General features: G+C 35.5%; 1 protein-coding gene across 2 annotated transcripts in view; it reads right to left on the bottom strand.

Annotated features, from left to right (window-relative positions):
* Positions 1 to 7,536: 7,536 nt before the first annotated feature.
* The window catches only part of LOC104885054 (GDSL esterase/lipase At1g28570), a 34,103-nt gene continuing 27,969 nt past the window's right edge, over positions 7,537 to 13,670 (bottom strand). The window contains exons 3-6 of one of the 2 annotated variants that reach the window (XM_057391076.1): positions 9,895 to 10,107; positions 8,687 to 8,835; positions 8,058 to 8,331; positions 7,537 to 7,975 (exon numbers count right to left, since the gene is read on the bottom strand). In XM_057391076.1, coding sequence (XP_057247059.1) covers positions 7,764 to 7,975; positions 8,058 to 8,331; positions 8,687 to 8,835; positions 9,895 to 10,107 — 848 coding nt within the window. In that variant the 3' untranslated portion in view covers positions 7,537 to 7,763. The remainder of the gene's footprint in view (positions 7,976 to 8,057; positions 8,332 to 8,686; positions 8,836 to 9,894; positions 10,108 to 13,670) is intronic. The other variant, XM_057391077.1, reaches the window with a different exon arrangement.

Here is a 13,670-nt window from a genome sequence, read left to right as displayed (position 1 = left end):
AACTAGATGAATATGGAACCATTGTAAGAAACAAAGCTAGACTTGTAGTAAAAGGTTATAACAACAAGAAGGAATGAATTATGAAGAAACCTTTGCTCCTGTAGCTAGATTAGAAGCCATTAGAATTTTAATTGCATTTGCTGCTTACATGGGATTTAAATTATATCAAATGGATGTTAAGTGTGCATTTTTAAATGGCTATCTAAACGAAGATGTATATGTTGAACAACCCCCTGGTTTGAAAATAATAATCTCCCAAATCATGTCTACAAGCTTGATAAAGCTCTTTATGGGTTAAAACAAGCACCTAGATCATGGTATGAGAGATTATCAAAGTTCCTTTTAGAAAACAATTTAAAAGAGGAAAGGTTGATAAAACCTTGTTCCTAAAATCTAAAGGAACTGATATTTTGCTTGTTCAAATATATGTTGATGACATCATATTCGGAGCTACTAATGAAACATTGTGCAAAGAATTCTCAAGTCTCATGAGCAATGAATTTGAAATGAGTATGATGGGTGAGTTAAATTTCTTTCTTGGACTACAAATCAAACAAACTGAAAAGGTATAATTGTTCACCAACAAAAATACATAAAGGAACTATTAAAGAAATATGGCCTCGAAAATTCAAAGATAAATCACACTCCTATGGGAACTTCAACTAGATTAGATGAAGACTCCATAGGAACAAGTGTTGATCAAACAAAATATAGAGGAATGATTGGTTCACTTTTGTATCTAACTGCTAGTCGTCCAGACATAGCTTTCAGTGTTGGTTTGTGTGCTAGATTTCAAGCAAATCCAAAGGAGTCTCACCTCACTGCTGTGAAGAGAATTCTTAGATATCTTAAAGGAACAGATGATCTTGGACTCTACTATCCAAGAAGTGATACATTCGAACTAAAAGGATATGCAGATGCAGATTATGCTGGAGATCTTGTAAATAGGAAAAGCACCTCAGGTATGGCACAATTCCTTGGTCATAGTTTAGTTTCTTGGAGTACCAAGAAACAAACACAGTTGCTTTATCCACTGCTGAAGCAGAATATGTAGCAGCTGCTGCATGTTGCTCTCAAATGCTTTGGATAAAACAACAACTTAGTGACTATGGAATAAACTTTGAATGTGTTCCTATTTATTGTGACAATACAAGTGCTATAAGTATATCTAAAGATCCAGTGCATCATTCTAGAGTAAAGCATATACATATTTGACATCACTTTTTAAGAGAAAATGTTGAAAAAGGTTTGATTAAACTTGAGTTTTGTCAAACTGATTATCAGATTGCTGATATCTAACTAAGCCTTTGCAAAGAGATAGATATGAAAAATTAAGGCTTGAGTTAGGTTAATAAAAATTAAGTGATTGTTCCTATGTCATTCCCCCATGTTTGAATCAATTTGAGTGACTTTGTGTGCTAAAAATAATTGTGTTTAATTGCCTAAGACCATTGCAAATTGGAATGTTGCAAAACATAAACATGAATTCAAAGAAATTAAACAACTCACAAATGTCACATAATACTCCCCTTACTGTTCCTAAGGTAAGAAACATGCATGATATGAAGGACATTGATATGTAGCATTAGTTGTTCCTATAGCACAAGTTCCTTAGCATTTATTTTCTTTCAAAAATTAAAATTCATAAAAACCAAAAATCCGAAAAATCCCAAAAATAAGGGGAACAGATTTTTTCTATTTATTACTGTCTTTTTTCTTCTTCTTTTATTTTTTTTATTTTTTTTGCTTTATTTCTTTCCCGCGTGTCATAATTACTATTACATGCAAAACTTCCTTCTTAATTCATCTAAGAAACCGTGTTCCTCTCAACTCTTCATCTTCACCAACCGAAACCTCATCACACCCTTTGATACTCCATAAAAACCTCCAAACCTTCAAAATCATGGCAAAAACTTCAAGAAACTCCTTTTCCAACATCAAAAACAACCGACACTTCAAAAATGGAAATTTCATCTCCAACAAAACCCTTGAAACCGACATAATTCAAGAAAACCCCATAGAGGAACACAATTAGAATCTCCTAGAAGGAGCATAGCGAAAAAGTAATTGGGGAAGACGATGAAGAAGAAACCCCGGAACAATCTCAGGGGGAAGAAGAAGAAATCACACTGTTCCTTCCAAAGGAACTGTTTCTTCTCTTCCAAGAAAGGGTCGAACGAAGTGAATCTAGGTATGTTTGGGTTTTTGCGTCGATTTAGAATGGGCTAATAAAAAGAATTTCAGAATTAACCTCCATTCTAAAGGAACAAGGCATGGAATTCTTGTTTGAATTCGCCTTTAATAATGCTCTTGTTCCTCTAGCTATGGATGATTCGTGCAAATTTTGTTAATACTAATGGAATTGCACAACTGAGGTTAGAGGAAAGAAAATAAGGTTTAATCAAGCCACTTTGCAAAGTATGGGAAGTTCCTTGCAAAGGAACTGATTTGTATTTTAAAGGAAAGGAACTGTTTCCTTTCCAATTTTCCTCAAGACAAAATCTTAGAATATTTTGGAGGAACAGCTGGTCAAAACAAACTAAACCATAACTACTCTCTCCCCTACACAAAGTACTATTTAATTTGGTTTGGAGAGCACTCATTCCTCGAACTGAAAAGAGGAATGAAGTGGGTCTCCTGGATATGTGTTACATGTTTTGCTTGGACCACCACATACAAATCAATTTCCCTTCCCTCTTCATTCAACATTTAACTCACTGTATTGAGAACAACTGTGTAATTGGGTACGGTGCTTTGATAACATCTTTACTTCATCACTTTGAAGTAAGACTTACGGGTTGGACCACAATAGGAGTCAAACAAGGGAACATCTTGAATGAGAAGACCCTAAATGGACTTGGTTTGTCTGTCCAAGAAGGTGTACTCACTCAAGGGAGGATGGCTCCAAGTTCCTCAAGTAAAAGAAAACTGCCTAAACTTGACTTAGAAGAAGATAATGATGTTATCTTGGATGACCCTGTTCCTAAACCGGAGGAACCAAAACCTAAGAGGCGCAAACACATTGCCACTAAGCCTAAACCTTCTGTTCCTCAGAGAGTGAGGAAGAGCACTCGTATAAAGATTGCTCAAGTTTCTGTTCCTTCCAACAAGGACTCTCCATTAGTCCTTTCGGATAATGAGGAACAGGAACCCTCAACTCTCAAGGAACCTACTCCACCACCATCTCCTAAACTCTCTGTTCCTTTCACCAAATTACCCTCCATTTCACCTTCATCTTTCTCTGTTCCTTCCAGTTTTGAGCAGTTGAAGGATGAAATAAAAGGCCCAAATCCTTTTGCTTCCACCTCCACAACTCTTCCCCCCACACCACCATTTTCCTCCTTTATCACCCTTCACCTTCTGTTTCTATTCCCGGAACAGATGAACCTTCCATTCTAACCCCTCCAGTTCCTCCACAAAATCCACCATCTGCCTCAAGTTCCAAGGGTAAGGAACAGGATACTCCGGATGATGCTAACTGGGTAAATGATGTTTGTCTTCCTGCTCAACATATGATCAAGTTTTATAATCATCTTCATTGGACTTTGGATGCTAAAACTGATACAATGTTAAGTCTTATGAAGAGCTTGAGTGATACAGTGGTTGCGCAACAAAAGAAGATGGACTCTATGGCCCGTGCCTTGGAGGAGTTGAAGGAACAGGTTGGACTCAACCATGGGGTGGTGATGAAGAAATTAGAGGATGTGGTAGAAGAAGAAGTTGTAGAGGAACACCATTCCCCTTCCCTTTCTTAGTTTTTTTTCAACAAAAGAAGATGGACTCTATGGCCCGTGCCTTGGAGGAGTTGAAGGAACAGGTTGGACTCAACCATGGGGTGGTGATGAAGAAATTAGAGGATGTGGTAGAAGAAGAAGTTGTAGAGGAACACCATTCCCCTTCCCTTTCTTAGTTTTTTTTTGTTTGTTGTTCCTGTTTCTTTGATCAAGGAACACAACTTTTGTTTAATCCTTTTTCTTTTCTTTCTTTGTTTTGTTATGGAACAAGTGCTATATAATCAATGACTTTTGCTATAATGTCTCTGTTTCTAAATGATTTGCATAATTTCTTCCTTGGAATGGCTAGTATTATGTGATTGATGTTTGAGCAAGTTTACTCTTTTGATTTTCTAACTTAACCACCAATGGTGCTTGTATATTGGTCTTAAGGTGTTAAATCAATTCATCAATACATGCAGAGTCTATTCTTTTTGAGGATGACAAAGGGGAAAATCATTTAAGGAACAAACTGTACATAAACTTGAAAAAAATTGAAAATTAAAAAAAATTAAAAAATGGATAAGGTAAATGAAAAATCAAAAATAGGTTAAGGTAAATGAAAAATCAAAATTCAGTTACTCACATAATTGTGTTTTATTTTTCATTTTCTTTTTTATGTTTTTGTCATTATCATTCACTTATATTATTTGTTATTTTCCTTAGTTTGTACCTTTGTTGTCATCATCAAAAAGGGGAAAATTGTTGAACCCTAGTTTTGATGATGACAAAGAAACAAAGAAACAAACTAAGTAGTGAACTAATGAGTTATTTAAGTGTATGGTGTTTAAGGTATCAATGCAAGGAACTGGGAGAATAAGAAGTCAATGAAGAAGTCAAGAGAGGATTTCAAAGGCTAAGTAAAGAAGTTTCTATGTTGATACTGGAGCAAGCATTGGATCAAGAAGAATATAAGCTAGGCGTTTTATTTTCTAGTTCCAATGTAAAGGAACAAAGAAAGAATGGTAAGGAACTGTGGCAGTCTATTTGAGAATGAGAGTTTGTTCCTCTGTAAGGAACAAACTAAGTGGCACTAAACGAATATGTTAAAGGAACTTAGTTAATAAAAGGAACTAGACTTAGGCGTGCAACATTATATAACAGTTAAAAAGATATTTGAGTAAGTCATGCCTAAATTATAGGAAATTAGTTATATCTAATTTCAAATGATAAAATCAGTTTTAAAAAGAAAATCTGTTTAAGAAAAAGATTTTATTTTTCGGAAAATTAAGAAAATAAATATCCGGTTTTTAGAAAGATTTTGTTTAAAAGATATTATTTTCTTAAAGATTAAAAATTCAGTTTTAAAGATAAAAAGTGTTTTTATAAAAACTTATTTTCGGATAAAGCTCAAGGAACTCCTATTACTTAGGAGTAATGGCTGAAATATATCCACGTTCATTTTTAGATCATGGGATCATGGGACATGATGTGAAACGTGTTCCTTAGGGGAAGGAACATCATGGGTTAATGGACTAAACATGTACTCTAGTTTTAATCCCACGTTCTTCATGATTAGCACTATAAATATAGAAGTCTAGATAAGTTCCAAATTGTGTCTGACTAAGTAATTAAGTGAGTTTAACTAATTAAGTGTCAGTGCCTTCATTCTCTCATAATAGCCATTTGTTCTTTGCCTTCTTACTCTAATTCCACGCACTAAGCTTATTTCGATCAATTGTATTTTGGTTTTTGGGGTAAGGGAACTTTGAGTGAAGTTCTGTAAGAGAGAGGCTTTGAGTGAAGCTTGTATGTGTGAGAAAACTTCGAGTGAAGTTGAGAGGAACTGCTGTTAAGGGAACAGTGGCTCAGGAACTTGAGTTTAGGAACTCAAGGTGTGGCTCGAGTTAGAATTAGGTTGTAACAAAGTTGTTTGGCCTAATTAGTGAAAGTGTTGAGTTTAAAATCCCTAGTAGTCGAGGTTGTTTCTTCTTGTTGGGCCCAAGAAGTTTTTCCTCGTAAAAATCCCTTGTGTTCCTTTAGCTTGTTTATTCGCTTAAGTTTTAATTTCCGCAAAAAGTAACGTTTATTTCTACACCTACAATTCACCCCCCCTCTTGTAGTGTTCCTAGGGAAATAACAAGGTTCAAGCCATGGAAAAAGAAATATCTGCCTTAGCTTCTAACAAGATATGGGGAGTTGTTGATTTACCAAGTGGTAAGAAGCCTATTGGCTGTAAATGGGTGTACAAAGTCAAACTTAAAGTTGATGGTACTCTTGAAAGATACAATTCCAAGTTAGTGGCAAAAGACTACACATAATAGTATGGGGTGGACTTTCAAGAAACATTTTCCTCAGTTATCAAAATGGCCACTGTTAGAGCATTGATAGGCTTAGCTACTTCTAAAAACTGGTCTCTATGGCAACTTGATGTAAACAATGCACTTTTACATTGGGATTACATGAGGAGGTCATTATGAAGATGCCAAAGGGTATAGCTAATCCTACCAATCAAGTTTGTCTTCTAAAAATATCACTCTATGGCCTTAAACAGGCTAGAAGACAGTGGTTTGCTAAGTTGGTCAGTGAGCTACAACTTCAAGGCTTTAGACAGTCAAAGAATGACTATTCTTTGTTCTTTAAAAGTTAAAATTCTCACTTCACGGTTGCTGCTTTGTATGTTGATGATGTCATTTTGACTGGTACAGATTCTTCTTCCATTGATGCTCTTAAACATCATCTTGATGCAACAGTCAATATTAAGGACTTAGGAAGACTTAGCTACTTCCTTGATATAGAGATCATGTATTCTACTAAGGGCATCACACTTACACAAAAGAAATTCACAAAGAAACTTCTTATTGCAGCAGACATTTCTTCTCCTAAACAAGTGGCAACTCCTCTACCACTTCATCTCAAGCTAAGTGCTAATTCTAATGAACCTTTCTCAGATGCTGCCTTTACAGATGTCTTGTAGGAAAGTTGAACTTTCTTACAAATACAAGACCTGATTTAAGTTATACTGTACAAACATTAAGTCAATACATGCATGCACCTTCACTTCAGCATCATAAAGCCCTCCTACATGCTCTTAACTATGTAGAATGCATATCTGGCCAAGGCATCCTTCTCAAAGCCTCAACTACTCTTTGTTTACAAGCCTTCTCTGATAGTGATAGGGGGCTTCCATGACACCCGAAGATCTGTACCTGGTTATATTCTTCTCTTTGGACAATCACCTATCAGCTGGAAGAGCAAGAAATAATCTACTATTTCAAGATCTTCTTCAGAGACAGAATATAAGGCTCTTGCTTCAGCTACTTCTGAGATAACATGGATGGTCTGGCTGCTTCAAGAACTTGGGGTGGTTGATTTGCAGCCTGTCACATTACATTGTGACAATCAAAGTGCTCTTCACATAGGTAGGAACCCAGTGTTCCATGAGCGTACTAAGGACATTGACATTGATTGTCATTTTACTCGAGATAAAGTCTTGGAAGGCCTCATTAGTTCAACTAGCATACTTGCCTACTAGAGATCAACTAACATATGTCTTCACCAATATCCTCCCTTCTCCTCAGTGTCACTCTTTGTTATCCAAGCTTAGCATGCTTCACACGCTGCCTAGCTTGAGGGAGAAGGGGGTTATGAAAATACTACACCTGCTGCTCATGCTACACCCAAGCTCACACATGATCCAGTTGGACAAAACTGATTCTGCTATAACAGAATCAGTTATTACACGCACGTGCTATATCTCCTCTTGTATTACAACTTAGATATAAATAGCTTTTTGTTCTCTTACAAATTATTCATTCAGAAATTATAACAAACACTTAAATTCTTCTCTCTATTCTCTCTATTCTTTCTATATTATGGAGTTTATTCTTTCTTAGCTTACAATATGTGATTGGTAACATTATATGGAGGCGATACAAAATAGATAAACAACTCTTACAAAAGAACATACATTTGTGTAAGAACTTGAGTACCATATACACTCCACAAACTGTGCATAGACAAAAGTTATTAAAAAGGGAAAAAATAACTTTAGTCCCAAATATTAATACGTTTAATTAACAATTTCGCCATAATATGGTAAGCATGTTGAGTCAAATGTACTGAATCCCAATTCACATGTTTGTTAGAATCTTCACATACAACAACTCCTTTTCTTCCACATACTATATGGGAATCTTTATTAGGCTTATCGTCTTCATTAGTACCACAACATGGCGTTTCCATTGTGTCCTTATCAAACCCTACATGCAATACAAACAATCATCTATTATCTTTAGTTAATTTTAAATTATAAATACTAAATATTTAAGTGGTTATACTAACCGAGGGAAGTAGCATGCTTGAGAATCTCTTTCATGGCCAAAAAATAGTCTGCATACACTATTGAAACATCTTGATACTCGCTTTGAAGTTCTCCAATAACTTCTTGTAATTTACTATTATGAAATTTTGCAAATTTATTCAAACTTTTCAGACATTGGAGCTCGTCATACAATCTCGAGCTGTCTGTTTTAAACATCTTAAGATAGATCGTCATGCAACCAATGGGAAAGTTTCCTGGGACAACTATCCGAGTGGCACCAAGATTAATAACTTCCTGCATAATTAGCAATAATAATCATATAACCTATATTAGCTTTTACTCCCTCTGCCCCAAAATATAGTTAGCATTTCTATTTTGGGTGTTAAATTTTAAAAATTTTGACCAAATATTCTTACTAGTGTATACAAAAAGACATATTCATGAGGGGTCTTGTTAGATTCGTCTCAATGTGTAAATTCGTAATATCAACTTTTTATATTTATTACTAATAAGAAATAGAAAATATTGTAGGTCAAAGGTACGTCTTAGAGACTGTGCAAAATAAAATGGGACTATATTTTGAGACGGAGGGAGTAACAATAATTATATTAATCATGTAATGTTCTTAAACCGTTGAGAGAATTATCACCTTTATGGCATATTTAATAATTTGAACAACTTCAGGCACTGTTTTATAGATTTCGATAATTGGTTTCCCTTGGGAAAATGCCCGATTGTAGTCGTTTCCTCCTATTTCACCCATCATGATAAGTGCCTTTGCCAATTTTTGCTTACAAACTAGAATCACAAATAATGAGACGACGAGCTTTTAGCAACGCTACATAAGCAAGTATAAAACATTGACATATGAGACGAAAATAAATTAATTTAAGATTGTCAATTGCATAAGCAATTTTGGCGAATCGGATTGAAGATATCAAATAAATATAGCAACTGTACATATTTAGAATTTTAGATTATATATCTTAGGTGCTAAAATGATTAGTAGTATTTGGGAAGTACTTAAAATAAAATTTCAGGTGGTTACTAAGACGAGAAAGGCTTGGTAACCAACAATTTGAGTCCAAAAAAGACTCAAACACCCAAAATAAAACACAATGGTACCATTATAAACTGACATTGGTATCAAATTGTTATCAGGACTGGTACCAAGGTCTCAATATTTTCGGAGAATGGTACCATTATAACCTAGCATTGGTACCAAGCAAATGTCAGCCACACGCGCGTAAAATCTTCCAACGCATAAAATGACCAAATTACCCCCGTTTGAGTCCCCTAAGAGACTCAAACGGTTAGTTGCCAAGACAAGCTCTTACTAAGACTTAATTGATAAGTTTAAATTCACTATAAAAAAAAATTTGATAAGTTTAAATTTTTACCTTTTTAAAATCAGGAAAATGAAATTTCGGAAATTTTTTTAAATATTGATATGAACTAATTTTGTCAAAATCATTTATCAACTTAATCAACTAATTTTGCCAAACAATTAAGCTAATTAAGGAGCTACCTTATCAATTCCATCACCTTATCAGTTTCAACTTTATCTTATCAGTTTCAGTTGACTTATCACTTTCAGTTTATTTTCAATTAGTATTGCCAAACAAAGCCATTAACTAGAATAAAGGAAAAATAAAACTTGTTGATGGACACTTCTTTCTTGGTTTCTTCCTGAAAGTAATTAAGCAGAACAAAAAATATAAAGTTGACACTTCATTTGAATTCGGAGGAAGTGTGATCGAAGATGGAAGCTTCATACATTAATGACAGCATAAAATTCTGAAAGTATGGTAACTGGTATACAGGTATATTTATATAAGTAGATAAGTTTTTACTTACCAGATGGATCAGAGCAAATGGAATTAAGATGAGATTTGAACCAATCAAGCTGCACAAGTAAAGAACTGTTGGTGGAGTTAGACACAATGTGTTTCGTAACCAAAATGGAAGTGTTGAGTGCAGTTGCTCCAGCAACAGCAAAGTTCACCCCATGACTAAAGTTACCGTCTTTGTTAAGATAAGGGTCCAGGAATGGCAGGTTCAAAAACTTGGCTACATGCAACCAATAAAATCATGAAAATAAAGCCAATGAGAATAAGAGTTCAAGAAATGTTAAGAAAATTGGAAGAAAGATTTAAGCTTTATATCAAGAAATGTTTTTCTGCATTCTCATTTCTTGCATAAGTTTTTCTCACTATTTTGTGAGTGTTTCTCTCTTGTCTATTACAATATATCAGCATCTATATAAAGCAAAAAACTTCCCTAGCTTTCTCTCCTAAAACCTAGGAAAGGAAATACCAGGAAGGTGCTGCAAAATGCCAGCATCACAAAGAGACAAAAGCCTAAACAGCTGTAATCTGTCACATGACAGCAGCTGTAGTTTCTAGAAATATCTAGAAGAATCTTAGCAAATGATTAGCTGTGATCATCTCAATGATCACTTAATAGCACGTGAAACAGTTGCAGCAATATAATAAACCCATCATATTTTCTTCACACCCCCTTCAAGTTGGAGCTTGGGGTATGTGACAAGACCCAACTTGAATGATAAAAAATGATGCTGCTGCTTAGGAAGACTTTTGGTCATCAAATCTGCAAGCTGCGACTGAGAAGAGACATGCTCAGTGCATAAGAAACCTGATTCAATGTTTTCTCTAACATAATGACAATCAATGTTCAAGTGTTATGTTCTTTCGTGAAACACTGGATTGGCAGCAATGTGTTGAGCAGCTCGATTGTCACAGTATAGAGTGATAGGCTTAGGAATGGAGCATCCTAAATCTTGAAGAAGACCTTCAATCCAAACTACTTCACTTGTAGTCTTGGACATGCTTCTGTATTCAGATTCTGCAGAAGATTTAGAGACAGTTTGTTGTTTTTTTATTTTCCAAGACACCAAACAATCGCCTAAGAAGATGCAAAAGCCTGTGAGGGATCTTCTAGAGAAAATACAAGATCCCCAATCAGCATCACAATAGGTTTGTAGAGTCATGGAACTATCTGCTGGGTAGAAAAGACCCCAGTCAATGGTTCTTTTAAGATATCTCACTACGTGAAAGGCTGCATCAAGGTGAGGTTGTCTTGGACAATTCATGAATTGGCTCAATTGTTGCACACTAAAAGAAATATCAGCTCTTGTGAGATTGAGATAGAGGAGTTTTCCAATCAACCTTCTATATATCTCAGGGTCAGCTAACACTTTTCCTTCTTCAGAAGACAGCTTGAGACCTTGAGGCAGAGGTGTCATAGCTTCTTTGCAATTCATCAACCCAGTGTTGTTGAGAATATCAAAGATGTATTTTCTTTGATTTAAGAGTGTCCCTGCTGTGTGTTTTGAAACTTCAATGCCTAGAAAATATCTAAGCTCCCCAAATCCTTTATAGTGAAGGCTTGATCTAGGCTTTGCTTAATAGAGGCAATAGCAACATGGTCATCACCTGTGAGCAATAAATCATCAACATAGACAAGGATGAAAGATTTCTTGCCATTATTTGATTTAGAGAATAAAGAATAGTCCCTCTTGGATTGAATGTAACCATGTTGTAGCAGAAAAGCTTTGAGTTCAACATTCCAAGCCCTGGAAGCTTGTTTCAAGCCATACAAGCTTCTTTTGAGCTTGCATACCTTCCTTCAGGAACAAAGTATCCTTGTGGGGGCTTCAAATAGACTTCCTCTTCAAGGTAACCGTGCAAAAAAGCATTATTAATATCAACATGATGTAAATTCCAGTTTTGAAGAGTAGCAAGGGCTATTAACACTCTAACTGTTGTGAATTTTGCAACAGGAGAGAATGTATGTTTATAGTCCTTGCCTTTAATCTGTTTGTCTCCTCTTGCAACTAACCGTGCCTTCAGCCTTTTAATGCTTCCATCAGGCCTATGTTTCACTTTATAAACCCATTTTGAGGCAAGTGGTTTATGTCCTGGTGGCAATATGTTTATCTCCCAAGTGTCATTACTTTCAAGAGCCTCTAATTCCAGTTGCATTGCATCTTTCCATCCTTGATGCTGAGAAGCTTGATTATAAGTGTCTGGTTCTATTATCTGCATGACATTGTTCATGCTACTGATGTAATCATCAGAATAGTGCTGCACTTCTTTCACTCCATGCACACTAAAAGAGCTAGACAAGTCATGTCCTTCATCATTCTGGTTCACAATAGGAAGTTGATGAACAAAGTCATCAAACTTATGAGGAACAACTCTTGTTCTAGTTGTTCTTCTCAAAATAGGAGCACTGGTAGGAATAACAGCTTGTGAAGAGGGATCTTGAGTATGATCTGAAGTTTCACAAGGTCTAGGTGAACCACTCTGGTGAGGATGAGCTGTGTGAGAGAGAGGAAATTCATTGTTGGGACTGTGAGGTACTTCTGGAGAATCTTCAACTGTAGGATCATCAAAATCCATCACGTGCTCATTATCCAGTTCAGAGAAAGGATGAAAAGAAATCTGATGTTGAACTTGTTGAGTCAAATCATTTTCAGTTTTAAGGAAAGGGAAGATCTCCTCCTTAAACATACCATCTCTACTGAGATATATTTTTCTCTTTGAAGATCAAAAGCTTGTAACCCTTCTGATTACAAGGATATCCAAGCAAGACAGATCTTATTCCTTTCTCACCAAATTTATCTGTTTTCTTGGCAGATGGACTTCCATAACAAAGGCATCCAATGATCCTCAGATGATCATAGGTAGGTTTTGTTTTCATTAGTATTTCATAAGGGGTTTGCCACCCTAAGACTGATGAAGGAAGAAGATTGATAATATGGGTGGCTGAAAGGATACATTCTCCCCATAAATAGCTTGGAAATCTAGCATGAATTTTCAAAGCTCTGGCTGTCTCCAATAAGAATCTATGTTTTCTTTCAACTCTTCCATTTTGTTGAGGATCCCCAGCTATACTCCTCTGATAAACTATTCCCTTTTCACTCAAAATTTTCCCACATTCTTCCTGGAAGATTTCAGTTCCATTATCACTCCTTAATACCTTAACCTTTTTATGAAACTGATTTTCAGTATAAGCAAGAAAATTAACTAAAGTTCCTTTGACTTGCTCTTTGTTAGAAAGAAGGAAAGTCCATGTTGTTCTACTGTAATCATCAACAACAGTTAGAAAATAGCTAGCTCCTGTTATTGTTTTTGTGTTATAAGGCCCCCAGAGATCAACATGGATCATATCAAAAATGGAATTTGCAATAGATTTGCTAAGATTGAAAGGAAGCCTATGATGTTTGGAGACACAACAAGTATCACCGAAATATTCTTTGATTCCTTTGCAATTACAGAAACTCAAATGTCTCATTTTAGAAAGAGATACATGACCTAGTCTGGCATGAATCAATCATAAATTTTCTACAGCATTACAAGTATGCTTTGATTCTCCTAAAACAAAAGAAACTTCATTCTTCTTTTTGTATCTTTCACTCTTTTCTTCAAGGTTCAAAACATAGACTCCTTCTTCCTTTCCTTTTCCCAAGATTTCTTCAGAGCAGTGGCCCTGTATCACACATCCATTTTGATCAAAAACTACCCTCATATTACTCCCTTGTATCAACTTACTTACTGATAACAAATTATGTTTAAAATCAGGTACCAACAATGCACTGTTTAACATAA

This window comes from Beta vulgaris, chromosome 8 (assembly GCF_026745355.1).
Source record: "Beta vulgaris subsp. vulgaris cultivar EL10 chromosome 8, EL10.2, whole genome shotgun sequence".
Classification (NCBI taxonomy): Eukaryota; Viridiplantae; Streptophyta; class Magnoliopsida; order Caryophyllales; family Amaranthaceae; genus Beta; species Beta vulgaris.
This window is presented reverse-complemented; position numbering and strand designations above follow the sequence as displayed.